The 27,658-nt window shown below is 52.0% G+C and overlaps 1 protein-coding gene across 9 annotated transcripts; it reads left to right on the top strand.

Annotated features, from left to right (window-relative positions):
* Nucleotides 1-1,020: 1,020 nt before the first annotated feature.
* Nucleotides 1,021-27,308, top strand: LOC111931834 (aryl hydrocarbon receptor-like). 9 transcript variants are annotated; one of them, XM_086898225.1, is made up of 15 exons: nucleotides 1,021-1,161; nucleotides 1,787-1,974; nucleotides 11,023-11,129; nucleotides 14,490-14,579; nucleotides 15,462-15,567; nucleotides 15,804-15,934; nucleotides 16,539-16,741; nucleotides 16,828-16,937; nucleotides 17,188-17,329; nucleotides 17,696-19,259; nucleotides 19,372-20,779; nucleotides 22,136-22,310; nucleotides 22,867-22,962; nucleotides 24,842-24,963; nucleotides 26,730-27,308. In XM_086898225.1, exons 5-11 carry the CDS (start codon nucleotides 15,471-15,473, stop codon nucleotides 19,525-19,527), a joined length of 2,403 nt encoding a protein of 800 aa, XP_086754351.1. In that variant the 5' UTR covers nucleotides 1,021-1,161; nucleotides 1,787-1,974; nucleotides 11,023-11,129; nucleotides 14,490-14,579; nucleotides 15,462-15,470; the 3' UTR covers nucleotides 19,528-20,779; nucleotides 22,136-22,310; nucleotides 22,867-22,962; nucleotides 24,842-24,963; nucleotides 26,730-27,308. The 9 variants fall into 9 exon arrangements, with proteins under 9 accessions (XP_086754351.1, XP_023786314.2, XP_023786312.2 ...); XM_023930546.2 differs by lacking the exon at nucleotides 1,021-1,161 and adding an exon at nucleotides 1,360-1,709; XM_023930544.2 differs by lacking the exon at nucleotides 1,021-1,161 and adding an exon at nucleotides 1,360-1,709 and having other exon boundaries at nucleotides 15,462-15,585; nucleotides 22,140-22,310.
* The last annotated feature ends 350 nt before the right edge of the window (nucleotides 27,309-27,658 follow it).

Here is a 27,658-nt window from a genome sequence, read left to right as displayed (position 1 = left end):
CTTCCTTCACGCCCAGCTTTGCCTCAGCTGATGAAGCCTGGGAAAGGGCAAGCTCCTGTCTGCAACCTGGCAGCACAGCAATGCTGAAATGTGCTGGACCACTGAGGTGGCTTCGAGGAGCACCTAGGATGGGGCAAGGAGTTGACTGGCTGTGATCTGGATCCAAAAAGCAGCAGAACGGACTCTGCTCACCAGCCTCTGCTGTTCTGGCACCTGTGGGAAAGTGCTGGGGCATGCCAGGGCCTCCCACTGCTGCAAGAGATGGGCCTTGGGGTGGGGGCACTGCTGCTTGGGGCCCTGCCAGACCCCCCTGTGCTCTGTCACTGGTGTCTGATCTCTCTGTACCTCTTGGCTGTGCAGATAAAGTCTGTTCTGGTGGCAGCATCTCATTTTCCGCTCCGTGATTTCTTTGTGCTGCTGGTGGCAGCCAGAAGGTGCTGAGGAGAAAAGAGCTGTCCCGGAGCCTCACCCCTGTGTTTGGCTATGTATTAAAAAAAGGCGATTTGCTTTGTGTGGTGCCGATGTTTGTTTGCCGAAACCATGTCTCTCGATTTCCTCCCTGACTGAGCAAGTGCTGGGAAAAGCCTGGTCTGGGCGCTGGGTGTGTGACACTCCTGTTGTCACTGTCCCAGCTACTGCAGGCACTCACTGCAGCGACAGTAGCACCCCCAAACTGCCCTGTGGCATTGTGGGGCTCACAGGCAAGGTTACACTCAGCACTGACACGCGTGGTTGTTAATATCCGACTATTAAAAATTATTACAGAGATGCCTCTGCTCGAAACAAGGTGTAAACGACACCATATGTCAACGCCAAAAGTATGGATTTTTATTTAACGGTAAACGTGAGGGGGAAGAGGGAAAAGAGGAGGAGGGTAGAGAAAAAGTGACAGAGAAACAGCCTACGCAGAGAAAAATACCATTACTTTGTAGATTTCCGTGATGTTCCGCTGGTGTCTCAGTGTGCTGCCGAGGTGATGACTGCAGACTACACCCGTCGAGTGGTGAAGGGAAAGAGTCCGACAAACACCACACCCATTTGGTTTATATTCTGCTGAGGCTACGTGGGAACATCCCCTGGGACGGGAAGCTTCACACCGGAGAATGTTGTGGATCACGGGACACTTGGGGACCCTTGTCACCTTCTGAGATGTTGCTCCAAGTGAGCCCAGTACCTTCAGCTTATGTGTGAATGTCCCGTACTTGGGAACGGAGCCTTCACAGCTGAGCCATTTAGTAGGGGAGGACATTGGCATGATAAAGACTTCTCCGCATAGCAGGATTTGCCTCTTATTAGCCTTTTCCCTTATCTGCAAGCCCTTCTGCAGCTGCAGGCCGCTCAGCGAACGGCTGGCAAAGCACTGGGTGGATTGTTCGAGCCCTTAGCACCCACGGTCCAGTACCTCCCCTTCGCCACCCTCACATCCCCACCCACCCGTAGCTCCCTGCTCACCGCCACCCACAGCCCTTTCACCTCCTCATTAACCCACTCCATCAGCGCCCAGATCCCTTCCCAGCTCCATCACACATCAGTCCCCTGCCGCCCTAAATCCCCGTCCATGCCCCATCGCCCCCCTCGCCGGGGGCGGGCCGTTCCCATTCCCGCTCCCGCTCCCATTCCCGCTCTCGCTGCCTCTCTCCCTGAGGGAGCGGCGCGGCCGGCCCGGTCATGTACGCGGGGCGCAGGCGGAGGAAGCCGGTGCCGCGGGTGTGAGTGAGGGCGAGAGGGCTGAGGGGCCTGGGGAAGGGCTGAGGGGGGTCCTCGGTAACGCGGTTGTGACCGGCAGGACGCGGCAGGGCCCGGCCGAAGGCGGCGGCTCCAACCCGTCCAAGCGGCACCGGGAGCGGCTGAACCGGGAGCTGGAGCGGCTGGCGGGGCTGCTGCCCTTCCCGCCCGACGTGGTGGCCGGGCTGGACAAGCTGTCGGTGCTCCGCCTCAGCGCCGGCTTCCTGCGAGCCAGGAGCTTCTTGGGCGGTAAGGGATGGTCCCAGCGCTTCCCCCTGCTCGCAATCCCTGCCTGGATTTCCTGCCCCCCCCCTCCTCCCTCAGCACTGCCTCCTCCTGCGGCTGTGTCACCCCTTCCTGGGCTGTGACACCCCTCGGCAATTCCTCTCCCCCCTTCTCTCCAAAATATTTAGTGCGTTTGTTTTCCTCCACAGAGTATTTTTATATTAGTATTTTAGAGTATTTTTTATTTAGTATTTTAGAGCTTAGGATTTATAGCGGTTTGTTTTTTTTTTTCCTTCCCCATAGTACTGCGGGGGGTTCCCTCATCAAAAACTTGTCTTCTTTCCCTTCCAGAACGGTGCTTTTTTCCCCCCTGGAATTTCCCCCGCTTTCAGGAATTTCGTATCGATCCCTCCTCGGATTTTGTGGGGTTTTTTTTCACCCCCCTCGCACTTTGTGTTTCCCTCCTTGAATTTTGACGGGTTTTCCCCCACTTGACTTGTGGGATTTCCCTCTCCCCCTCGAATTTTGCTGCTTTGGTTTTTATTTTCCCCCTCGAATTTTGGGTTTAGTTTCTCCTCCCGTCCTCCCCACCTCTCCACCTCTCCCTGGATTTTGGGGCTCCCACCCTAATTTTATTTTTCCAGCTCAAATTCTGGTGTGTTTTACCCCCTCGGATTTTGTGTCTTTCCTGTCTTTATGCCACTGGAATTTTGCCGTGCTCCCCTAGAATTTTGCTTCCCCCTCCCCCCGAAAAATTTGTTCTTCACCTGACCTAAAATTTCATCTTTTTACCCCTCAGAATTCTGGTTTCTTTCCCTAGAATTGCTTTTTCCCCTTTCTAGCCCCTGTTTCCTCGCTGTGCCATCTCCGGCTGCCAGGCTGGTGCTGCGTCCGGCACTGCCGTGGGATCGGAGGGATCTGGAGGGATCTGATTCTGTTTGTGGGCTCAGCTGAAGTAGAAAATTCTGGTTTATGCGGGAGGGTGAGCCAGAGCCTTGTGCGTCCCGGCTGGGGAGTTTCTCCATGGAAGTGACTTTTTTCCTTCTGTTGCGATAGACTCACTGTGCTGGCAGTGGGCAATAATTCCCTGTGATGCGCTTAGAGCTGATGTGGGAGCCTTTTATTTCTGGGATTCTTTTAATTTTGGGAGCCATTCCACCGCACTGTAATTGTGATTACAAGGATCCCTCAGGAGGGCATCGAGGCATCCCTGGAGTTTCCTGGTGGAGTAGCAGTGGCTTGAAAACGCTGCGTTTTCAGGCCACAGAAACTCCACAATTTCACTGAATATATTCAGTGATTTCTTTTTAATTTCCCCCCCCCCACCTTTTCCACTCTTTTAACCCTGCAAGTGGGTGAGTTGGGAGAGTTGTTTCCCTTGCCACACCAGGTATCAGGTGTGGCAGGGAAGGAAGACAGCTTCAGCCTTTTAGATGCAAGTAGCTTAATAAAAATTAAATAGAATCCTTAAATGGAACTCGGGTCAAGCTTATCAACAAAATAATTGATTTTAAGTGACTTTATTTATTTATCCACCCTGCTTGGGCGCTCCCTGAAAAAAGATTGTGGGAAAGCAAGGACAAAACGTGGGATGTGCTGCCATGGATTGTGAGGAGAAACATCTGGAGCAGGTCTCAGGTGTTGCCCACAATTGCTGACAGCAATTCACCCAGCAGGTTTATGCCAGCCCATTCCCTGCCAGAATAAATAAATCATTATTGATTTATTAATTATTAATCAATTTTAATGTTACTTCACCATCTCGGTTTACACATAGCTGATATGTGGGGAAGTTTGTATGGGCTTAAATGTCTTTTATTTTTACAAGGATGCTTTTTTCCTGGGGTCATGAAGATTTTTATTCTTTATATAGCCCCAAGGGAAGCTGTCCCTGCTGCCTCTCTGCCTTCAATTCAGTGACAGGAATCAGACGATTTAAGGCTGTTCAGTGTTCTGTTGTTTAATCTTTGGAGTGGTTTAGACATCATCAAGCACTGCCTTTGCAGGGTCATTCACCCAACAACAGGGTTATTACCCAAACAAACCCTTCCTCAGGCTGGTGTGCTAGGTTGGTAGCTTTCTGCAGAGGTTTAGGAGAGTGGAGGACAAGAGCATCCTGTGTGTGTTTGTGGACTGATTCCACTCAAATCTCTCCAGATTAATAAAGCAGGAAGCAGCTCGTGCCAGGTGTGTTCAGCAGCTCTGGGAGAGGAGGGATCACAGCCAAGGTCTCCTCCTGATCCATGGCAGGTAGAAGAGGCTCCCTTTGTGATGGGACAGCACTGCTGTCTTCTGTGAGATTCCCAGGTGCCTTTCCCTTTCCCCGTTGCATGATTTTGCAATCCCAAGTTCACACAAGTGTTTGCTTACCATGGAAGAGGCGAGTTTACGAGGGGAGCAGGATGATGGGAGGGATGGCAACATAGAGAGAGGTGTCCTGCCAGGGGGCAGGATATCCAGCCCATCCAACATCCATCCTGCTGGAGAAGCAGCACTGACCAGAACCCAGTACCTGCAGCAGGTAGGAAAAAAGGAGCTGAGGTTGGCTTCCAAGCTGAGGCTCCCATCCAAACATCAGTGCCAGCTGATTTAAAGGCTTGTACCTCCTCCTTTCCCATCCAGGTCTCTTCCCCTACAACAGTCCTCTCAAATGCCTTATTTCTTATCCACCTTGGTGAGCAAATACTTCGAATTCTCATTCACTACCCTGACCTTCCTCCCTGCTTTGCTGGAGGCTCTTTCAGCTCATGGGGTTCGGTAGAGGTGGGACTGTGCTGCAGGGCACCTCTCTGTCCCTGTGCCACTGCCCTGGGGGTGCCCAGTGTGTCACACCAGCTGTGTGTCAGCAGCTTGTCCCGGTGGTGCCTGTGGGGCTGCTCCCCTCTAATCCCTCCCTGTCATGCCCCTTGGAGCAAAGGCCCAGCAAATGCTGCTGGCTGGGGAGGAGGGGTCCCTGTCTTTTCTGCCTTCCTCACCTCCTGGAAAGGGGGAGAGAAGGAAAGACCCTCCAGGGAAAGGTTTGGTGGCTTGCTCTGTGTGAGGATTTCTTACTAAAAGAAAGATGCCTCAAGGGCACCTTGTCATGTGGGTGTCAGGTGCCATCTGTGTAGCTTGGGCCACTTACACCCCTAGTGGGAGTCAACTGGCAGATGTCACAACAGCCAAGGGTCACTTTGGAGAAGTGTCTCTTGCCGTTTGCTCCTGCAGCACACTGGGGAGGTCATCTGAGCTGTGCTTCCCATCCTACAGCAAGCCTGGCCCTTCCTGCTGTGTGTGTCGCCCCTGTTGGGCACTCACTTGACCTGGAGGGCCAGCTGGGTGTCCCCAGGATGCCCTATGCCTATCATAGGCACCTGATGTTCAGTGACCTGTGGGATTACTCTTGATACTCTCAGTCAAGTCTGGGGTTTATGAGCTGTGGGAAGAGCAGTAGGAAGAGGTCAGTCTGTGGTGCCAAGAGATGGATGTTTGAACCCCATAGCAATGGGCTAACCTTGAAGTGAGGATCCTCGGAGATGGAGATGCACCTCTGCCTGTGTTCAGCATCTTGCCTGGCTCCCTGGCATGTGTTGTGGCCATTGAAACTTTTGGTTCCAGAGGAGCTTGTCGGCTGCACAGTCTCTGGCTGTGGGTCAGAGAGTTGTTCTGGGCTCTGCATGCTTAAGGTCATGTATCCAGAACTCAAGCAGTTTTTCTCTCCCATGTATCTTCAAAAGATAGCACTCTTGTGGATGTTGGGGGCTTGGAGATTTTATCAGAGTCCTCTTTAAATCGTTGGGGGCTGCTGTAGGATCAATGTGCTGCCTCGGGGCTGAGCCTCACTCTTTGAACTGTGATATGAGCCCAGGTTGTTATTGCTGGGGCTGTGGTGGCCCAAAAAGTGCCTGAGCTGCCGTCAGGTCAGTCTGGAAAAGTGCTTTTAATTATATAATTATATACTATATAACTGTGCCCCTGAAACCCCTGCTTAGGGATGAGGGCTTGAGACAGGGTGCATGGGACTAACGCTGCTCATCTCTTCACTTGTGTGCCCTCCCTCCTGAGCTGTTTGTCAAGCACTGCAGAGAGCTGTAGCAGTGAAGCCTAAGGGCTGGTTTAAGAAAAACAAAGCCTGGTCCTTTGATCACTGTTGTTCTCTTTATTGACTAGGTAATGAGCTGACCTCGGAGGAGCAATTTAAAGTGGAGAATTCTTGTGGCTTTCCTTAGGTAGGCAGTTTTTCTGCTGCATGCTTTCCTTGCCAGGTGTTTTTTCCCTGGCTCTCTGGAGACCAGCTGATGGAATGCTGCTGGAGCTCCCTGGGGCTCCTGAGGGCTGCTTATGAGCAACTGGGCTGTTTCAGGGCTCCTGCAAAGGGGAGCAGGGTAGGAACAAACTCCAGGCTGAGGCTTTGGGCTGGGATGATCCTTCCAGATCTGGTGGAAGGTGTCCCTGTCCACAGTAGGGGAGTGGAGCCAGGTTGTGTTTAAGGCCCCTTGCAACCCAAACCATTCTGTGATGGACAGTAAAGCTCCTGAGGGAGTGTTCCAACGGTTGATGATGCTGCAGGAAGAAGGAAAATCTGGCAGGTCCTTGTGTCTTTGTCCTTATTTAAACTCCTGCGCATGCTTCTCCCTTTGAGACCCAAGTGACACAACCAAAAGCTACATGTAGTCAAGGCCTTCTTGCTTCTAAAAGTGCAGGGAGATCTTTTAAGAGGCCATCCATTATTAACCACAAGTGTTCTTGGAAAGTGGGATATCCACACCATTCAGGCAGGGATAAATAATTTATCTGTTTAATGAAATTTTTGCCAACAGGGAGCTGTGGCAGGTACGAAGTTAAGTAAAACTCTGGTATCCATTATGATTTAACAAATGGGAGGTCAGGAAGTATTTGCCAGCGGCTGGAAAATGGGCTTTGAACAGATGATGAGAACCCAAGTGATGGTTCAGCAAGGCAGGGAGAAGATGGCTCTGTGGCTTGGTCTCAGCAAATCTGTTTCCACTTCCCTCATCATTTATATGATGTTTTCTGAATTTCCAATATTTTCTCTCTTACTAGCAATGAAATGTAAAAAAAAAGCAATGTTGAGGGGTTACTTTATGTGAGGGGGGTGTAGCAAGCAGCAGAGTTGCAGGTCCCTCTGCCAGCAAGCAAGGAGAAGCTGGAGAAGTGGATGGGAAAGGGAGATCTGCAGATCCACTCGTGGGAGTAGAGACTTTACCATGAAGTAAGACCAGCTCTTCAGGGGGTTGGCACAAATGACTGAAAGAGGTGGATAAAAGGCAGTTTTGTGAAGAAGTCAATCAATCTTTCCCCCAGAATGGCTGGTACATGCTGGGGTGTTTGACAGAAAGCTTGTAGGGAGCACCATTACCAAAATCCTCCTCTCTCCCCTCTCCACGACTTGCTCAGACTAACAGTGGCCATGCAGGTGGCCCAGCCCTCTCCTGCAGCTCTTGAAGAGTCAGGAAGCAGTTTGGTTTCCTTCTCCTTCATCAACACCTGGAGCAGGTTTGGGATCGAGTTGTTTTAATTTTTCTCCTTTGCTGGTGGAAACCCTGCTCCCACCAGGAGCTTTTGCTGTGTGTAGGGAAGGGGGTTGGGAGATATCCTCTCAAAAATGTTAATTCCTGCTTGGTGGTGCAGAGATTTTCTAGGTCTGCAAAGCCCTGGCAGGTTCAGGAGTTCACTGGCAAACCTGGTAGACAGCGAGGTGTCCCTGCAGCACCATGTGAAACAGATTCCCAGGCTGGGAAGCACTTGGAGATGGAGGGAGGAAACCCAGCCCTGGTGGCCCCTCCTGCTCTCCTAGTGACAGCACGGGGCCAGGCAGCAGAGAGCTGGTGAGCACCACGTGTGAGGATGACTGCAGGGCAGGGAGCATCCTCCTCCTGTGAGGAGGCAGGCGTGGGCTGGGAGCTCGTTCCCTGAGATGGAGAGATTTTCTTAGTCTCAGCTAAAGGCTGTTTGGGGCCAAATAGCCTGCAGGTCCTGGCAGAAGCTGTTTCTTGGAAGAAATAGCAGGAAAGTTGTGCAAGCCTCACTACTTTCAGGTGACCAGCTTCACCCTCCAGCGACAAAGGTGACACCAGTGGCCTGAGGGAGGGAGCCCAGGAAAAGCCACTTCTCTCCTTTTTATTCCCATCTTTTTTTCCTGCAAGTGCCTGTCCCCCCTTAAGCAGCGAGGACAAAGGCTGCACCTGGTTTTGTGCCCTAGGTGAAGGAGAGTGCTGTGTCTGGAGCGTATCCCACCTTTCCTGGTGCCCAGCTCCAGGCAGGATACACACAGCAGGGAGGATGCCGTGGTTCCCTGGCTCATTCTGCTCCATCAGCCTGATGTGCTGTGACAGTTCTGCTGAATTGCTGACCCCAGGGGCTGCACGGGGTTATTTATGGACACACAAAGCTGGGGGACACTGGGCAGGATGCCAGCCTGGCATGGCCACAGCCAAGAGCCTGTCTTCTTTGGGGGTCCTTGGGTGACTCGGGCAGAAAAGGTGCTCTTTGGTGAAGTTGGTGGGGAAGCCTCCATGGAAATTCTGGTTTATCCCTCACACACTGGTGACTGGATCCTGTTTGGTGGCAGACATCCCCATGGAGGACAGTGGGCTGTGCTCTGCTGTTACTCTGTCTCCTCTGGGCCCACAGCCCAGATAATGATAGCAAAGCCTCTTTCTAGGCAGTGGTTGGGATCAAGAGTTCTGTCTGCAGGTGCGATACCAAACCATTAACCCAGGGCCCTGAGCAGAGGGCAGCATCTTTAGATGTTCTCCTGTCAGCCAGGTTTATTTTTATCTCTCACCTCCAGCACAGTGGGCTGGGAGCTCGCAGAGGAGATCTGGAGTCCTTTAATAATTCATAGCTCCTGCATTTTGTTCCCAGCAATCAGAAAAGGGAGTTGCTGGAAGGGCGCTGGCACAAACCTCCATCCACAGCCCAGGGCCCCACCTGGGTGTTGTGGCCTCTCTCATGCTGTTCTGCCTGCTGGCCTGGCCCTCTCCGAGGTTTTGTGCAGGCTCCAATCTGGACAGGGGATCTGGTGGGCCTTTGGGGTGGCGAAGAGTGAGGCCACAGCAGCCTGTGCGTGTTCACCCCAGCTGGCTGGGGCCTGACACACAGTGCTACAAGCATGTGCTGTAACCTCAGTCCTGGTGTCAGCCCACCCCTGGCCAGCTCCTAAAAGTAGTCTGGGCAGGCTGAGCTCGGGGAATTCCCCATAGCTCCCAGAAGCAGTGGGATTGCTGCTGTATCACGTGTTTTTCTCTCGTATTAGAACTGGGGTGGACTTTGCCTTTGGTTATGGAGCAAAGTCGATCTTTGGGATGGTCCTGTGCCTGGTGAAAGAACTTTGTCTCCAAAGCCTGACTCTGAAACAGCTGCTTTCTGTAGTATCTGAGATCCTTCAGGATGTGCTCCATGGAGATGGAGGAGCTGAGTTTCACCAGCTGCTTTGGCAAAGCACAGGGATAGCAGAGTCTGTTGCAGAGCCTGGCTTTGTTAATGTGCTGGTGGCTGTTGCCTTCTGACTCGCTGTCCAGTTGCTTCTGGAGTCCACTTGATGCTCCCATTGCCTCTGAGCCTGGCAGCCCTGCAGTCCAGGAGCTGGGAAAGGCAGATGCAAGAGAGCTCTTGCTCTGTTCTGTGTGCTGGCAGGCCACAGTGGTGCTGCAGCTGGTGTATTGCACCTTTCCTCCCAGATCCCAGTGGGAGCAACTGGTTTACCAGCAGCCAAATGCTGTCCTCTGTCCTTGTGGTGCTGGCAAGAGGCTTCCCAGCTTTCTTGTGAGCTCCTCTGTCCTCTGGATAGGCCTGTCATGCACAGACTGGTTGTCATCTTACCCTTTAATTATTATCCACACCAAATTATCCCCAGGAATCGTTCTCTTGGGGAGTGCAGAGCAAAATTTACAGGCACATTCTTCAGTTCAGCTGAGTGACAGATTCCCCCGTGTTTGGATAGTGCATTGACCGCTGTTAGATCTCGAGTGTCTGGGTCTGGGTCCGTGTGTTTTCTGTGTTGTTTTTCTCCCACTGTGAGCTGTGGCTTGCCTTAATTTGGTTGAGTAAACCCAGTGTGTTGCTGAACTGTAATGAGACATCATTGACTGAGCTGTATCCTTCAAAATGGCTCGTTCCTGATCCTGGGATTTGCTGCAATGCCCCCTGTGTAGGGCAGACTGCTGCTGCCCTACATCTGTCATACTCATGCTGAGCATCTGTCAGGTGCTCAGGAAGGCCATGGAGTGGCCACAAGGCCAGGGCAGTGACTGTCTCCTGTGTTGGGCATTACTGGGGCCACACCTTGAATCCTCTGTTCAGTTTTGGCCCCTCACAAACAAGAAAGACATTGAGGGGCTGGAGTGTGTCCAATGAAAGGAACAGAGCTGGGGAAGGGTCTGGAGCACAAATCTGATGAGGGACAGCTGAGGGAGCTGGGAAAGGGGGTTAGCCTGAAGAGAAGGAGGCTCAGAGGGGACCTTCTTGTTCTCCACAACTCCCTGACAGGAAGGGGCTTGGCTCTGCTTCCAGGGACCAAGGGCCAGGACAAGAGGAAATGACTTCAAGTTGTGCCAGGGTGGGTTTAGTTTGGGTATTGGGAAAAATTTTGTCACAAAAGAAGTCAGGCATTAGACCAGGCTGCCCAGGGCAGTGATGGATTCACTGCCCTGGAAAGCGTTCAGAAGACCTGTGGATGTGGCAACTGGGGACATGGTTTGGTGGTGGTCTTGGCAGTGCTGGGGAATGGTTGAGCTCTATGATCTTGGTGGTCTTCTTCAACTTTAAGGATTCCATAATTCAATGATTCTGATGCCTACCTGCTTTAAGGATCCCTGGCTTTAACTGCTTCTTTCATGTTATTGAAAGTGGGGCAAAAGAAGTGGGGAAAAAAACCACTAGACTGAAACAGCTGAGGGTGTTTGAGGGGTGGGGAAACATCCCCTTAAAATCAGCTCTGGTGAGGGGCGAAGCAAAAGGCTGTGACTGCGTGGTGGCTTCCCCTGCGCTACTGTCCAGCTTTACAGCACTCCAGCTTTTGTGGCACTGTGTTGCTGCAGCACTGGTGTCCCTTCCTTTTCCTTGGTGCAGTTGCTCTGAAGAATCCTGGTGCCAAAGAAGCCCAGACGGACGCAGCCTGTGGCATTGGACCGGCTCCAGGCTCAGCAGCGGTTCCAGAGGGTGAGCTGCTCCTACAGGTTAGTGCTCCGCACAAATGCCTTCATGGGATCTTCCTCTTGTCCCTCTTCCATCTCCTTTGAGTTTTACCCCAAAACCAGGCTGTTCTTTCCCTGATGGCAGGTGATTTGTGATTTCTTGTGGTGTAGCTCACTGTGTTTCTCACTGGGCAAAGATTTGAGACCTCCAAAATTCCCTGGGGCAGATATTGTGTTGCTTCTTCCCTGCTTTTCCCATTATTCCTGGAAAAAAATGCCATCTGTAAATAGTCTATATGTAGGGAACATCTTGCTGGATTACCAGTCATGGAGATTGATCTTTTCTTCTTCTCCACCCACATGTGTAAATGTGCCAGAGGTGAAATGAACCAAACTGAGCAAAGTGTTTGAGTTTTCATCATGGGCACACTGATCCTGACTGGAGGATATTGGTCAAATGCTGGTGAAAACAGGGAAGAAAACATTGTGGGTGTCTCTCCTGATTTTGAGGAGGTGATGTGTGACACTGAGGACACAGCTAGGTGCTGATGGGCCATGTGCTCATCCCTTAAACACAGGGTAGGTGGTTGTATCCCAGGAGCTGTTTTTCCCAAGTGATCTCCTTTGGTGATGCTGGAGACGAGGCTGGTGATGCTGCAGCTGTCATGGTTTGTTTAGAGCTGCCAGGAGGGTACCTTCTGTCCCCAGACTGTGCGCAGTGAATGGGAATAGGTCAGGCTCTGGCAGCACGAGGTCCTACAAGGACACATCTGCCATCTCCTGCCTGGCACCCGGGCACAGGCGGTGGCACTGTCCCCTGCCTGCTTGGCACCCGGGCACAGGCTGTGGCACTGTCCCCTGCCTGCCTGGCTGTCCTCCAGAATGGGCTGAGTGTGCTGGGCAGCCCCAGCTCCTGTCTGAGCGCTCACTCAGCACAACATGTAATTACTGTCCTGCCTGAGAGCTGAGGATCTCTGTGTCTGGGAGAGGCACTAAAGCCAGCCTAGTTAATAAGCAGAAGCCTGCGGGTTTCCCCTCAGGATACAAGAGAACTGCTCAGCAGGACTTGCTGGGGGTTGAAGTCTTGCTCATCAGCTCCTCCCACAGGTACCATCCTTTTAGGGGTACCAAACTGGGCCTGAAAAGCTGGTTCAGCTCTCTCAGGGTCTGTGTGAGCCCGGATGTGGCAGGAGCTCAGAAGTCTGTCTCAGTCCCCCAAGGAAACATTCCTCCATACTTATAAACATACTTCCACCTGGTCTGTCACCTCTGATAGGCAAACTTCCTTTGTCTCTTGGTCTGCTCTGGTTCTTCCCCTTTCCTTCTCTGAAGCTGCTCAAAGGGTTAAAGTGCATTTGGCTGCACTAATTAACCTCTGCAGCAGATTCCCACACACTGAGATCAACCCCAGTAAATAGAGAGAGTGTTTGTGCCCGAAATAAAGGGGAGGAGAGGGGGGAGAAACTCTGACCTGGACAATGAAACAGGAGTTGGCAGCAACAATAGCTGGGCTTGGCTGAGACTACATGCCAGGCCCTAATTAATGCTGATGTCTGTACATTATGAAGGGGGGGAAGCAGGCCAGGGCCGGCCACTGTGGCTTCCCTGCCAGGTTAGTGGTACAGGATGATTTTGGCTCTGAAAAGCCACAACTGCAGGAGCCCTGCCTTCCAAAGTGGTTCTGCTTTGTGCTGCCAGAGTGTCCCCATGGGGATCTGTTGTCCTTAGGGAGGGGTGGCCATGTGGTGGTGCCAGGGCAGTGAGAGCTCTTCAGCTTCTGGGAAAATAAACCAATGATTTTCATGGGGTTTCACTGCCTTTGCTCTTGGGCAGCACCACGGGCTTGAAGGTGTCTGCTGGGTGATTCTGGGGATTCTCAGAGCTGAGGACACTGAGCCAGAGAGTGGTATCTGCCAGCTGGGCTCAGGGAGTACTGCTGTGGGGCTGCTCTCAGCCCTGGCAGGGGGGTGACAAGGTCTCCAAAGCCCTGGGCTCTGTGCCACAGAGGCTTGCAAGGGTTGGTGCTGTGCCTGCAGCACTTGAGGGTGCTTCCCTGATCCTGCCAGTGCCTGTGTCAGCAATGTTCTGCCTGGGGGCTCCTTCCTGCTGCCGGAGAGCAGGGATGGAGAGCCAGGGCTCCTGGAAAGGAGCTGCATTCCCAAACTGCTAGGGAAGCTCATCTTCTCCTTCTAGTCTTCTCCAGGTGTAAAGGACACTGTCAGCCAGCACCCTGGTCCCTTCTCATGTGTCCTGTCCTGGCAGCTGTGGGGTTTTTAGCTCAGGGAAAACAACCAAATTACTTCCCAGATTTTTTAAACTGAGTCCCTCTTCAGTAAGACAGAGGCTCAGATCAGCTCAGCCTGTTCCTGCCAGGAAGCCGAGTGCTCCCTTGAATATTGACTTTGCAATCCTGGAGCTTGAGGAGAGGATGGAAGGGCCAGCAAACTGTGAAATGTCTTAAGTGTGTAACATTAAAAATGCAATGGAAACTTCAGATTGATGGCTGCATTTGCTCTTCTCTGTGGGGAGGGCTTGGGGCTTCAAACCCACACAGGCACAGCAGCTTTGGGTATTTATTTTGTGAAAACAGAGTACAGCATTCAGCCCTAAGGGGTGTGGGGTGTGCATGAGCCAGGTAACGTTCCAGAGGAAGTGATCTTGGAGGTGGAGATCTTAGAGGGATTCTCCAGCCTAAATAATTCTGGGATGTATTGGCTGAAAGGAAAAGGTGCTAGGGTCACCCAAGGATTCTGTGGTTTTCCCTCAAGTTCAGGCACCAGACTCAGCCTGAATCCCCTGCTGAGAAGAAATTGGCTTTTCAGAAATCAGATTGTTTTTGCTGCAATTTTGAATCTGAACCCTTATGCTTTAGCTTGTGGCTTTTCCATTTCCACTGGTTAAGGCCCTTTCAGCACTGGCCACCTTGAGGAGGGAGCGGGCAGTGGAGACATCACCTTCCTTGGCTTTGCTCCTTATCCATGGACAGTCCAAGCACACCATCCATGATCCTTCTCCAGATCACTTCTCTGGAACTTAAGATGGCCAAACACAGCTGCCAAGGCCCTCGAGACTGTTGGAAAGGCTCATTTCCACCAGAATGGACCAGTTCCTGATGGTGTCCACTTTCATCCTGCAAGTAGTTCAGAGATGTTTATCTGCTCCCTGCACAGGCTGAGGATAAATGCTTGAAGCTAAGTCTGAGTGAATGCTTCCAGGATGGAAGCACAGTTTTCCATCGGTCTGGATTAGGATATTTTTGGGGCAGGAATATGAAAGAGCTGTGGGACCTTGGAGAGGCCATCTCTGGTGATTCAGCTGCCTGCTAGCCAGGCTTTGGGTGACCAGTGTCCTGGTCACTGTGAAAAGTGATGTGATTGTGGCCTGATCTCCTCTCTCCTACAGGCTCTCAATGGCTTCGTGCTGGTGGTGACAGCAGAAGGGCTGATATTTTACTCCTCACATACAATCCAGGACTACCTGGGATTTCATCAGGTTGGTGGGACTCTGACTTGCTGTGGAGCATTGATTTTTCCTTGGTGGTGGAGAATAGCCCCAAGTTCCCTGCAGGGAGGAGGCTCCACAGGGATCACAGGGTCTCAGGGAGCTGTTGGGGCTTTTCCTTGGTCTTGGGAATTTGGAGCCTGTATTGCCAGACGTGGTCACTGGTAGGTGACAAGGGACTTCATCAGCCCATAGGCACATTCTAACCCATTCTACCAGCCATGTCCATGGGCTTTCATAGGGTTCATGGCCGCGGTGAGATGTCCTGGGTTCCCTGCCTGTTTGCCTGGGGTATCCACTCAAATCCTGGTAAATCCCACAAGGTTCCAACACTTTGGGCACCCAGGTAACCTGGAGAGCACTAGATTTACAGGGAAATGGGGCTTACTTCAGCTACTGTGGTTTGGTGTCACCCACACACAGCTGGCTGTCCCCAGCAGCTGGGGTAGATGAGACCTGTCCACCTGGACACTGGGAGAAAGTCCCAGGGCATTGTTCTCATGGGAATAGTCTAGGGATGGGGTGGCCTTGCTGCTGTTTTGTTCCCAAATTCATGTTTTCATCTCATTTCATAAGTCAGCACTAGGATTTTGAATTATGGGGATGTCAGAGGGAAGCTGTGTTTGCTCTTTAGGCTTCTGCAGGGGGAGAAAGTCAGGCCAAACATGGGCAAGGGGTTCTTAAAGCCAGATGTGCTGTCTGTTTCCGCCAACATTAGGGAAAGTTTCCAACCTCATTTAACCAGGGACCCATTTGAGCACCAGGGAAGCTGGGTAAGATAAAACCAGCTGGGGCTGTGATGGGCTGTTCCCAGGTGGGATATGAAAACTGGCACTGGGGATGCAGAGCTCACAGGTGGTGTGTCCCCTCTAGACAGATGTCATGCACCAGAGCGTCTTCGAGCTGATCCACACTGAGGACCAGCCGGAGTTCAGGCGCAACCTCCACTGGTCTGTGGACCCACCACTCACTCCCAAGGGTGAGGCTCCTCCAGCAGGTGAAGGCGAGCTGCCATCTTGCATGGCACGAGCTGTGTGGCTCCCCAGGGGTGACCACCTGCACCCATGTGGCTCAGGCCACAGCTTCACCCAGATGTTGTGGCTTTCCCTGAGTTCCTGTGCTCTGCAAACTGCTGCAGTGCCCAGTGCTGGGGACCTCCAGCCCTCGCTGGGGTGAATCCTTGCTTGATCCTTTCTCAGTCCCTCTCTTCCACAGCGGGGAAGAGTCTTGACTCTTCTGCTGCCATCTACAAGCCAGATCAGCTGCCCCCAGAAAACTCTTCCTTCCTGGAGAGGAGCTTTGTGTGCCGCTTTCGCTGCCTCCTGGATAATTCCTCCGGCTTCCTGGTGAGTACAGACCCTCCCCAGCCAGAGAGAGGCAGGCTTACCACAGAGGTTCATACCACCTCTGAAACCACCCCATGGAAAGAGCCCGTGCTCCCTTCTGCCATGCGCAGCACCTGTCTCAGCAAGAGACTTGCCCTGTTTTTCCTAGGTTTGGCCTGTACCTACAGCCTTTCCCTGTGAGTTTTCCCTGAGTTCCTCAGAAATGCTGAATCTTGAACAAACGTGCTTTTCCCCCTGTGTTTTGCTTGGTTTTTCTGTTAAAAGCATGTCCTAAGATCTAGTAGGTGATGGTCATCATCCCTCTTCCTCTCTGCACTGGAGAGCACAGGGTGCCCAGAGCAGCTGGGGCTGCCCCTGGATCCCTGGAAGTGCCCAAGGCCAGGCTGGACATTGGAGCTTGGAGCAGTCTGGGACAGTGGAAGGTGTCCCTGCCCGTGGCAGAGGGATTGGAAGGAGATGGTCCTTAAGGTCATTCCAAACCTAAACCATGCTGTGTTGCGATGATTCTATTTACACCAACAATGCAGACAGATGTCTTGCTTTCCCTGCAGCTCTCTTCCTTCTCACTTCTCTGCATGGCACTGAGATTTTTTTTTCTTCCCAGGCATTAAACCTTCAAGGCAGGCTGAAATTCCTTCAAGGGCAGAACAAAAGGTCTGAAGATGGCTCTGCCCTGGCCCCCCAGCTCGCTCTGTTCGCCATCTCCACACCCCTGCAGCCCCCATCCATCCTGCAGATCAGAACCAAGAACATGATCTTCAGGACCAAGCACAAGTTGGACTTCACCCCCTTGGCGTGTGATGCCAAGTAAGTAGCAGAGCTTCCAGTGTTCCATTCCCAACATCCCAGCCCAGCCCTGCCTGTGAGCTGGGTGTGCTCTGTGTCTCTCACAGGGGGAAGATCGTCCTGGGCTACACCGAGGCAGAGCTGCGGATGTGTGGTACCGGGTACCAGTTTGTCCACGCTGCTGACACGCTGTACTGTGCTGAGAACCACGTCAGGAGTAAGAGTCCCCTCCCTGGTCACCAGTGCTGATGAGTGGGCTGGGAGTGGGGCAGATATGTTGGCTGCTCTGTCAAGCCCAGTGGCTCTTTCCCCACACGATGCTTTGCTGTGCTGCTCCTGTCAGGTGCTTGGGGTGGAGCATAGTGAGGGTTGTTCAGCTGCTCAGTGTCTCCTGTGCCTGCCAGCCATGCTTCCAGCTGGAAAGGGCAGTGTGCCATGGTGACAGCCCTCATGTTTCCTCCCGGCAGTGATGAAGACGGGGGAGAGTGGCCTGACAGTGTTCCGGCTGCTGACCAAGGACAACCGCTGGAAGTGGGTGCAGGCCAACGCACAGCTTGTCTACAAGAACGGCAAACCCGAATACATTGTGGTCACACAGAGACCCCTTGTGTACGTGCTGGGGCTGGCATGGGCACAGCCTGGCTTTTTCCATCGTTCTGGGATGTCCTGAGCAGGGCAGGATGTTGGGTTTGTCATTGCTGCTTGTGCCTTTTAAAGGAGTAGCTGTGGGATTCTGTGCTTGCTGCTCTTGCTGCTGTTCAGCCACATCCCTGCTTGCAAGACCACCCCTCAGCAGGGGGGTGATGCTTGATTATGCTGCAGATGTTTGGGTTTTCTGTGTGTGTATTTGTGTGACTGGATGCTGGCTGTAGCAAAGGGGCTTTGGCTTGTGGAGATCACAGTTGCCCATTGCAGAAGTACTTGTGGGGTGGGTTTATGCACTGTCACTCACAGTGCTCTCTTCCTGGCCTGCAGAGATGAAGAAGGAGGAGAGCACCTTCAGAAGCGGTCCATACATCTTCCCTTTACCTTTGCTACAGGAGAGGCACTTCTATACCAAAGCTCTCACCCTCTCCCAGGCTTCCCTGACCTTTTCCAAAGCAAAGGGAAGCCCAGCAAGTCCAAGAAGCCCTCCTGCAGCCATGTAGGGCGCTCCCAGAAGAACAGCATTGACCCCAGGTCTCTACTTGGCGCCGTGGTGCGACAGGACAAGGTGGTGTACGCCTCCCACCTAGCTTCCCCTCCCAACCCTTCCTTCAGCAGCACTCTCCAGCTTGGGGGCGAGTCCTTGCCAGGAGCAGGAGGGGATGCATGGAGTATGGCCACAGCTCCAGTTTCTTCAAGGGGCAGCAGCCTCCAAGAGAAGCTGCTGGATTTGCAGCAGGAGGACTCTCTCTTGGCCACCATGGACTTGCTCTCAATTAAGAGTGACAAGCGCTGTTCAGACAAGCTCTTCAGTGATTTGGAGGGCCTGGGCTTGCATGCTGAGGACCTGGAGCTCCTGCTGCTAGATGAGAAAATGGTGATGGTCAATATGGACCCAGACCAGTCCCTGTCCCTGAACAACAGCCTGGCCGGCAACCAGAATCTCTCCTACGTCCCCAGGCCTCTGGTGGATGAGCATGAGGGAGGGCAGCAGGTCTGTCCCTTGCCAGGCATGTCCCCCGGCCCACAGGGAGGCACTGCTATATGCTACATGGAGAACAAGGACTCGAGGTGGCACCTGGCACAGGGTGCAGGGCAGCACAGCACTGCCCTGAGCAAGCCCCCTGGCCCGCTGTGGGAGCAGCCCCTCGGTGCTGTGAAAGGGCTGCTCCCAGAGCTGGCTGAGCAGGAAGAGCTGCCCAGTGGCTCCCAGTGGAGACCAGCCAGGGAGGAGACTGTGCTCCACTTCCAGCCAGCACAGAGCACCTCATGGGACAGGGCCCCCAGCTCAGCCCCTGGAGCCCACTGCCCACAGGAAATGCCTGGGGCCCAGCAGTTGCAAGGAGACTTCCCAGCCATGCAGCCCCTCCAAGAGGATGCCCATCAGTCTTTCCCCCTGTCCAGCCAGTACCAGGACCATGTGGCACTGCCCAGCTGGCCAAAACACCGTCACTTGCTGCTGAATGGGGTATGTGGCCACAGCCCTAACTCCTCTCCACTCCCCAGCCCATGGCAGGACTACGTTTGCCCGCTGCTGGGCTCTCCAGCTCAGCCTGGCGTTCATGGCCTCAGCCAAAACGTGCACTCCCAGCCCCAGGGCTGTTTGGGCCCTGGGCCTGGTGTACCCCCACAGCACTTGGACCTGAATGGATTATGCACCCTGGAAGGTGCCGGCACTGGAGACTCCTGGGAAGAGTTAGCTCCATACCCCAGGTTTTTTCCCCCTTCCTACCAGCTTATTTCCGAAAAGCAGCTGAGCCCTGGTCTCTCCGTGCCTCAACACCCTTTCCCCAGCTCAGCTGCAGGGCACTTAGGGAGCGTCAGCAGCCCTCTGGAGACTCTGAATTCCTGTAGGACACAAGCCCCTGTGCTGAGCCAGGAGGACAGGCACTGGGTAAGGTCCTTGCTCCACTCTGGGGCTCTGTGTTTTCTGTGCTGGGAGTCTGCCCAGCCAGTGCTAATAACCCCCTGCAAAGTGCCTCACCACTGTTCTCTGTCTCTCCTAGCCCCGCAGCAGCTGTGGTTTGCCCAGCTCTCCCATGGGACTGCCCCAAGACCACCCAGTGCTAGGGGGAAGCCTGGCACTGCCCTGCCAGCCTCAGTCCCAAGCAGAAGTGCTGCCGGATCCCACTCACGCCTCCAGGGGGGACTTCTGTCTCTAGGAGAGATGGACAAAGTAGGACTGTTCCCTGGTGAAGGAGCTGCCTTCAAGCTGCAGATAACAAACCTTCCCCACTGCTGTGCACATCCTGCGGGTGCTACTGATGTTGGTTGCTTTGGGTCACCTGGGGGTTTTTGCTCTTCTCTCAACTTCCCACCATCCTGCTCCCTGTGCTGTTCTTGTCTTGGTGTCTGTGGTGTGGGGTGGGACAGCAGCAGGGCTGGAGGACAGATTTCCCAGGGCACTGGAGCAACCTGAGCTGTGATTGCAGGTCAGCCTACAAGTACAACCAAAACTTTGTATTTACATACATGATCCAGCATGGATACCAGCCTCGCATGTCCTAAAAAAAGAGACAGAAAATGTTTTCACCTCTGGTATTAAATCTCCTGCCATCCCAGCCAGGTATCAGTGGCTGTGGCCATGTTGTACAGATACTGCCTGTTTTTATAAGGAAAATCAGCCCTGTATCATGTTCTTGTGTTGCTCTGCTCCTTCCCCACCTCAGCTTTCCCTGTGTCCCAGGTGTTCCCAGTGTTTGGGATCCAGGTTAGAGCTCCTGTAACAAACACCCTGGCTTTTGTGTACTGTACAAGACATGCCCAGGTTGGCTCCTAAGCTGATTTTCTCTGGGTGCTGGCCTCTCAGGTACCCTCAGACTTCAAGTCTCAAAGTTTTCAGTTAAAAACCAGAAACTTCAGTAAGATAAAGTAAGTATAATGCTGCTTAATTGTAAGTACTGAGAGAGTGGTATCTTCCCACAGAAAAAAAACCCACAGCCCATATGTGTGTATATAATATGAATTGACAGATTTTATTTTTATGCCACTCCAGTGGAAGGAAAAAACAACCTCTTAGCATCCCAAAGCAGCGTCCAGTGGAATGGGATGAAGAGGTTGTTTAAAAGATCAGAAACACAGTGATTCTTTAAGAAACCTGGCAAAGCTTATCTCTCCTCCTGCTTGCCCAGCTTTGGATTCATCCGGATTCTTACTGGTTTTGTTTCAATAAATGGTTTTGGAGATCTTCCCTGATGTTTCCCTTGCTGGTTGTGTCTCTTCCCAATCTGGAGCACATCAGGGTTTGCTGGCTGCAGCACTGGAGCTCAGGCCTTGCCACTGGTTACCTGGGACACGATGGGTCAGGTTGGAAGGGATCCCAAGGAGCACTTGGAGCCTTTAGGATGCACACAGTCCATCTGCCAGCTCCTGCCAGGAGTGTTTGAAAAGAATTGGGAAATCTGACAGAGAAGGGTGAGTGTATTAAAAAAACATGTACAATATTTATATAATATATATTATATGTATATAAAGTTGCATGTTGATGTACTGAAATATAAAGTGTGTGTATTTCTAAAGTGTCTATATATAGTTTCTAGTATGTAATAGAAAACATTTTTTAAGATAAATGAGCTGATTATTTTCCCTTGCACTGCTGTTTTTTGACCTGGAAACTAGAGAAAACACAGGTCTGTTTTCTCTGAATGATGAATTTTCCAACATTCCCACCCCTACCTGGTACCTGCTTTTCCTTAGCAAAACAAGGCAGTTTTGTAATGTTTCTGAATTTTTGATGGAGATACGCTGGGGGCATTTGATCTTTTATGGTTTCTGTGCCCTACTCTGCCTCTTCCTCCCTTTTCCTTCAGAGGAATTGGCTCTGGGCAGCACCACCTGCGCTGAGGGGGACAGAGGGATGGCACCAGAGCATCCCTGGGGCTGCAGCTCGGTGACTCCCAACTGAGTCCAAGGTGCTGAGCACAACCTGACCACTGCCACACTTTCTCCTTGAGCCAGGTCCTGGATGTGTAGTGGTGTTCCATGACCAAATGCCCCAATGGGTTTTTCCTCTTCCTTGCCACATGTCTCCACAGCACTACGAGCTTCCCTGCAGCCCAGATGACCTCAGGAACACTGCAACCCTGCTGGGTGTGTCACCAGGGTTCTGTTTTAGTGAGCACAGCATGGATTTGTACAGCACTCTGTCTGTGAGGCCTGTGGAGCACAAGCCATCGTTTCTGTGGAGGAAGGTGCCCTCTGCTCCCAAAGCAGGCTGGCACATCCATAATTCATGCCCATCCTCACACCAGCTGCTCCCTAGGCCTCATGGCATTGATTTTTGACATGCTGGGCTGGCCCAGGGAGCCTGGCTGGAGAAAAAACTTCCTGCTGCAGTAGGGGAGATGCTTCTTTTCATCGCCCCAGCATCTGCAGCCTGCTCTGAGCTGTGGTGGTAAGAAAGGGAAGTTGGGCAGCTGTGCTGTTGTGCTCTGGTTTGCACATCTGGAGGTAGCACAGTCCCAAGGGGCACATTGATCCCCAAGAGCTGGATGAGGCCAAGGGAAGAGTGTAGGGAGATACAGAATCATAAAATATCCTGAGTTGGAAGGATCACTTGAAGTCCTGGCCCTGTGAAGGACAGCTCCAAGAATCCTACAGTGTGCTTGGGTTTGGGGAGGTTTGTGTGGCTGTAGGTTCAGCTCCATGCAGGAAAGAGCAGGAGGAGCTGTAGTGCTCCTTGCAGCAGGGTAAGATGCACCAATGGAGGGGCAGGAGGAGGAGAGCAGAGGGCATTTATTGTTTGTCTCTTTTCCCTTTCCCTTCCTGCAGCCAGGATGAGGATATGTGAGACATAGCCTGCAGCAAAAGGGGGCTCCTGTCTCAAACCAGCTGGGAAAGGTTACATCTGATACCGGCTGCATCCATGAGGCTGAAAGCACCGGTCCCCAGCTGCCATCACGGAGGCCAGGATGTATCCCTGGGCCCCAGGGTAGCAGAGAGCAAGGTAAATATTTCTCTACAAGCTCAGCCTGGTGTTTGCCCACGCCACCTCCGTGCACCATCCATTATAGATGGGGCCAGGATCCGTGGGCAGCAGAGCAGAATGTGCTGTGATGGCTCCTGCATTAAATAGAGATGAAGGAGCACATGGGGAGCCACTGTTTGTTCACACCCAGCCCGTGTCCTGTTTGCTGGCTGTTGCTCAGTGCCAGAGCCATGCTGAGCTCCTGCTCTGGGCCACAGGAGAGCCATGGACTGGTGCTGCAGCCTGGCTGGGGATACCTGTGACAGCAAGCATAGAGTTAACCAGTGTGTTCCTGGAGTAACAGCTGAGACACGCTCCACCTTGGTTTACATAATTTAAAAAAAAAATAATTATTTGGACAAACAATAAAGTCTCTTAATAGGGGGCCACATCAAAACATTGCTATAGGAACTCCTACTGCAGAGTTGAGTGGCCAGTCATCTACACAACCTTCTGTGCCCATGATTTCAAGTACAATAGACTTCAGACAGCAGCCACCTGGCCACAGAAATATATTAGTGTATCTTTCCAATAGGTCCAAAGACTTTCCAAGCCTGGCTGGAAGGATATAAAGAATGATGGAGCGCATCAACTGTCATCCTGGGGTGAAGGACCAGCACATGGCCAGCAGGTGCTTTGGAATAATGGCAGTGGTGGTGGTGGTGTTACCATCATCATCATCATCAGATATTGGCATCATTGTTATTTTCTGGACCTAGGGGAGTTTGATATGAATGGGCCACAACTTTCTGTATTGTTTGATAAATGTGTGTGCCTCAAAAAATAATCTCAAATCTAATGGGAAATTCCAAACTGGAGGATGGTTTAGGTTGGAACCTTAAGGCTCATCCTGTTCCATTCTCTGCCATGGCAGGGATACTTCCCACTATCCCAGGCTGCTCCAAGCCCCATCCAGCCTTGGCCTTGGACACTTCCAGGGGCAGCCACAGCTTCTCTGGGCAACCTGTGCTAGGGCCTCACCACCCTCAGAGGAACAATTACTTCCCAATATCCTACCTATCCCTGCCCTCTGGCAGTGGGAAGCCATTCCCCCTTGTCCTATGACTCCAAGCCCTTGTGCAAAATCCCTCTCCAGCTCTCTTGGAACCCTTTTAGGCACTGGAAGGCTCTAAAAGAAATGTTTTTATCTCTCATTTAGTTATTTTACCCTGATATTTACTTCAGTTTCCTTGATGGGTTTAGAAAGGTTTATATTTTATATTCCTTACCTTCTGCTGACATGGGGGCTATTGCCCTGCAGCTGTGAGGACTCCTGCCCTTGCTAACAGATGTACCATTGTTACTACATTGCTGATGTCTCCCAGATGCCTTTCCACTGAGCAGAGGAGTGTTCCCAGGCTGTTTGGTGTCATGGTGTCCCAACTCTGCTTTAAATTTCACCATCCTTCCCAGTCCTTAATTCCCCTTTTCCTGGCCAGCTGTGGCTGCTAAACCCTCAAGTGCGTCCAGGAAGATTTCCAAGCTGAACAGGTGGATCAAGTGTCTCATCTACCTTGTACAGTGCTCTGTACTGGTGCTGGGTTCCAGCCCCAGCTGCTGCAGACATCTCTGGTGGGTTTGGCTCTCCAGAGGAGGAAATGTGTTTCTCAAGCTTGTCCAAGAACAGTTTGCACCTCTGAGCTTGCTGCCTCCTCACAGGACGTTTCATGCCAGAAATCCCCTTGCCTAGAGTCTGAAGTATCTTCAGTATTAAAAATCCCAGCCCAGGCTGATGGTGGCCTGGCCACACAAGAGGAAGGGAGCTCTTGAGGGAGAAGAAAACCCATTTGCACCTTGGCCCTCTGCACTGCCAATAACTGGGATTACTCTGCAGAGAGAAGAGCCTGGCAGGGAAGGATCAGGGAAGCAATAGGAGTTCTGCACTCAAAGTGGAGGAGCTCAAAGGTGGATTGAGCTGTGCATTCGCCTCAGGGGCAGAAGGGACAGCAAACCTGTGTGGCTAGTGCTGTGCCAAGCAGCCTGGGAAGGTCCTGGCTTTTGCTCAGATCCTGTTCCCTTCTTGTGGGGTGAATGGGGAGAGTTACTTGAGCTAATTTATGGAGCATAACAAGACACAGGGGCTTATGACTCTCCTGAGGTGCTCTCCAGATTGCAGTTGATCCTGTGTGGCTCAATTAATCCCACAGAGATAAATTTCATTTTCCCAGAGTGCCTTTGCCTTGGGACAGAAGCCTGTGCTTCTCCTCTCCCACCTCTAGGAAAAAAGCTGGACTTAGGGGTTTGACCCTGGGGTTTACAGACTTGAGCCTGAAGTACTTGCCTGCAGCTTATTTTGGAGTTGTTTTCCTGAGGTGTCTGTATGCCTGTCAGCCTCTGGCTCAGGGTTTTTTCCCAGCGCAGGCAGGAAAGGAGCACTCCTGGGAGCATGGTGGGGTATGGATGGTGCAGTGGGACTGGGCAGCCCAGCATGGAGAGGGGCCTTTGGGGGCTGCCTGCAGAGCAGCTCCTGTGAGACAGGAGAAGCTCAGCCTTTTCTTTCCACTCAGCAGGACTGAAGCTCCTGCAGCAAAGAAGGCTTTGAAGAAACATGGAAGGGAGGCCAGGCAAGGCTGTGGCAAGCTGGGAGAGGAACAGGCCAAGCATCATCTATGCTGGCTGAGCTCCCGTGGAGGTAATCTCATAGTTATTTTAGTCTCCAGCTGGGATGCAGCTCTAATCCCAGTTTTTGCAATATCCTGCCAAGCCCAGGCTCCAAATCTACCCTTGCTGGCTCTGAGCAAGGCAGGACTCCGTGGTGAGAACCTGCCAGCATCAATTGAGGGGAAAGACCCTGCTCAACTTCTAGCAGCCTTTTTTAGAGCCTTGCTGCCCATTTTGGGGCTCCTGGGGAAGAGGCTCTGGGCCTTGGGCTTGGTTGTTGGGTTTGGGGGTTATCTCCCCCCTCCATAATACGCAGATTTAAAGACTAAACTGGAGCATTTGGATCCATGCCTCCTTATGCTGAGGAGTTCCTTGCTCCCTGAAACCATCCCAAAGAAACATGGGAGCTCTCTCTCCTGGGAGATGCTTGGTTTGGGTCTGTGTCCTGGAAATACATGAGTAGGCCGCAGAGAAGCTCAAATCTGAGCTCCTCCCTGTTCATCAGCAGGGCTGTCTGCTCCTCCAGCAGTATTTCTGTACTGTACTTGGGTCTGGAATAACTTAGAAGGATCATATCTCCTGGACACACTGGCTAATTGCTCTGGATGGCTTCAACCTCCTTGATAACCTCAGCAAGGCTGAGTTGAATCAGCTGCAGCTGCTTCTGGTCTTCATACCTACAAGGATTTAAACCCTTGCCCAGTTTCAGCTAGGCAGTGCTTTGCTGTGGCAGGTTCTGGGAGCCGGATCAATAGATGTTCTTTGGAATCTGGTTTGCATCTTTGTTTTCAGGATGGAAAAGGAAAACCCAGCTGATTTGGGGGAAGAAGGAGGATGGAAAGGCCTCTGCTTAAAGCGAGCTTTGCTTTCCTAGCCAGGTTGTTTTAGAAAGGCTCCACATGCCTTGATTAAGTGTGGCTCCAGGGGCCATTGTGGAGAGTGAGTACTGTAAAAAGGCAGATTTCTGGGAAAGCCTTATGCACTGTGACAATTTAAAGTACCCCCGAAGGGCATGTGCTCAGGCAGAAACACACTTTATTTGGAGCACATTATGAATGAGACAGGGGAACAATTTGTTTGCTGGAGATGGGCAGATGATCAATTAAGCAAAGGAGATGGGCACAGAGCAAGTCAATTTGCAAAAGGGCAAAACACAGAGGAGGTGGCTGCATCCCATCTGGCTTCCAGGGTGTTCTCTCTGCTGGGATGGAGGTAGGGAGCCTGAGTGCCGGTGACATCCCTGGAGGAGGAGATTTGCCTGCCCTGAGGAAGAAGCTCAGTGTGGTGCATTGCTGGCACTCTTCCAGAGGCATTGGGTATCCCCTTGGCTCTCCTTTTCCTCCTGGTTATCCTGATCATCAGAGTTGGGGGACATTTCCCAGTGTGTTGGGGCAGTTGCTGGGACACAGCTGTGCTGCTCCAGGATCAGATCTCCAGGTGCTAACAGCTCACTAGGCTGCATGAAAATACTGGAAAACCAAATCCTGAACATTTTTGGGGACAGAAATCTGTTTCCAAGTCCATTTGTGGTTTTTGGGTGCAAGAGGAGGGCTGACTACTTTGGAATTGAATTTATCTTGTTTCTGAAGGGAAGGGACTTTGCTTAGGTAGAAGGCAGTGCTCAAAACTACAAAATCTTATTGAATACCAAAGCCTATTTTTTTTTTTTTAATGGGAAAAGGATATATCTCAAAGAATAAAGGGGTTTTTTTTTTCCCCAGAGCCTCTCTGAAAGTGGCTGGGGGAAAAAGCAAGATGGAAGTCTTAAAACTCCTTGCATATTATTGTGCTCCACAGGATGTGCACGAGTTAACATCACAACTGTGAGGACCACATATCTCCTTCTGAACTTCAAATTTCATGACCTCAATGCATATCCTTAATGACCAAAAGCATCCTTCTGAATTTTAAGAAAACATGAATCCAGCTGAGTGCTCATCAGTTAATTGGAATATGAGAAGAGAAAATAATTTCCCTGTCCAGTGGGTGGTAGGCAACCAAAGGCCATGGGGCTCTTTGTGGACACAGTTTAGTGGCAGGCTTGGCAGTACTATGGGAATGGTTGTGTTCAAGGGCCTCCAGAGGGCTTTTCCAACCTTAGTGATTCCCTGATTCTGTGGTTCTACTGCCATCCTGTGTCACTTGGTGCAGGCCTTGTACCAAGCACAGCCATTCTGCTGCTCCTTATCTTCAAGGACCGGTCCAGAGGTTTCATTCAACACAAAGAGCTCTCAGTTTCTCCCTGTCGCACCAGCCCCTAGCAAGAAACTTCTCATAGTTCTGGGCAAGAGAGTGGGATTATGGTAAGAGGACAGCTCTTCCCATTCCCTGGGAGTGCATGTCCCAGTGTAATAAAATGAAAACATAACCATCATAGTATGCTTTTCTCTGTGTTTGCTTTGGCCACGCTGAGATTTCAGTCCCTAAAATTCCTGCTGTCTCCCACAGTGGCTGGGTATGCCCAGCCTCAGTAACTGTCCCATGAGCTTCCCCTCCATCTTGGCCCCTGTGGCTGGAAGCAGAGACCCACAGGCTTTAGCTGGAACCACCAAGAGCAGCACAGCAGCTTGGAGCAGCCTTCCCTCTGGGAGCCACCCGGCTAATGAGCTGTGACATGGGCAGGTCACCCTGTCTGCAGTAAACCCTGAGCAGGCCGTTGCCAGAGGCAGTTCCAGACTTTGGGGTTTGCGGATAACCTTGTCAGCAGGCTGGTTGTTCTGCCTGTC

Source organism: Cyanistes caeruleus, chromosome 7 (assembly GCF_971803275.1).
Source record: "Cyanistes caeruleus chromosome 7, bCyaCae1.hap1.1, whole genome shotgun sequence".
NCBI classification, from domain to species: Eukaryota; Metazoa; Chordata; class Aves; order Passeriformes; family Paridae; genus Cyanistes; species Cyanistes caeruleus.
This window is presented reverse-complemented; position numbering and strand designations above follow the sequence as displayed.

Coding starts and splice junctions, on each gene's coding strand:
- LOC111931834 (XM_023930544.2), top strand. CDS start 1,669: ATGTACGCGGGGCGCAGGCGGAGGAAGCCGGTGCCGCGGGT. Junction 11,130..14,489: donor AGGGTGAGCTGCTCCTACAG/GTTAGTGCTCCG, acceptor TCTCTCCTACAG/GCTCTCAATGGCTTCGTGCT. Junction 16,938..17,187: donor TGCTGAGAACCACGTCAGGA/GTAAGAGTCCCC, acceptor TCCTCCCGGCAG/TGATGAAGACGGGGGAGAGT.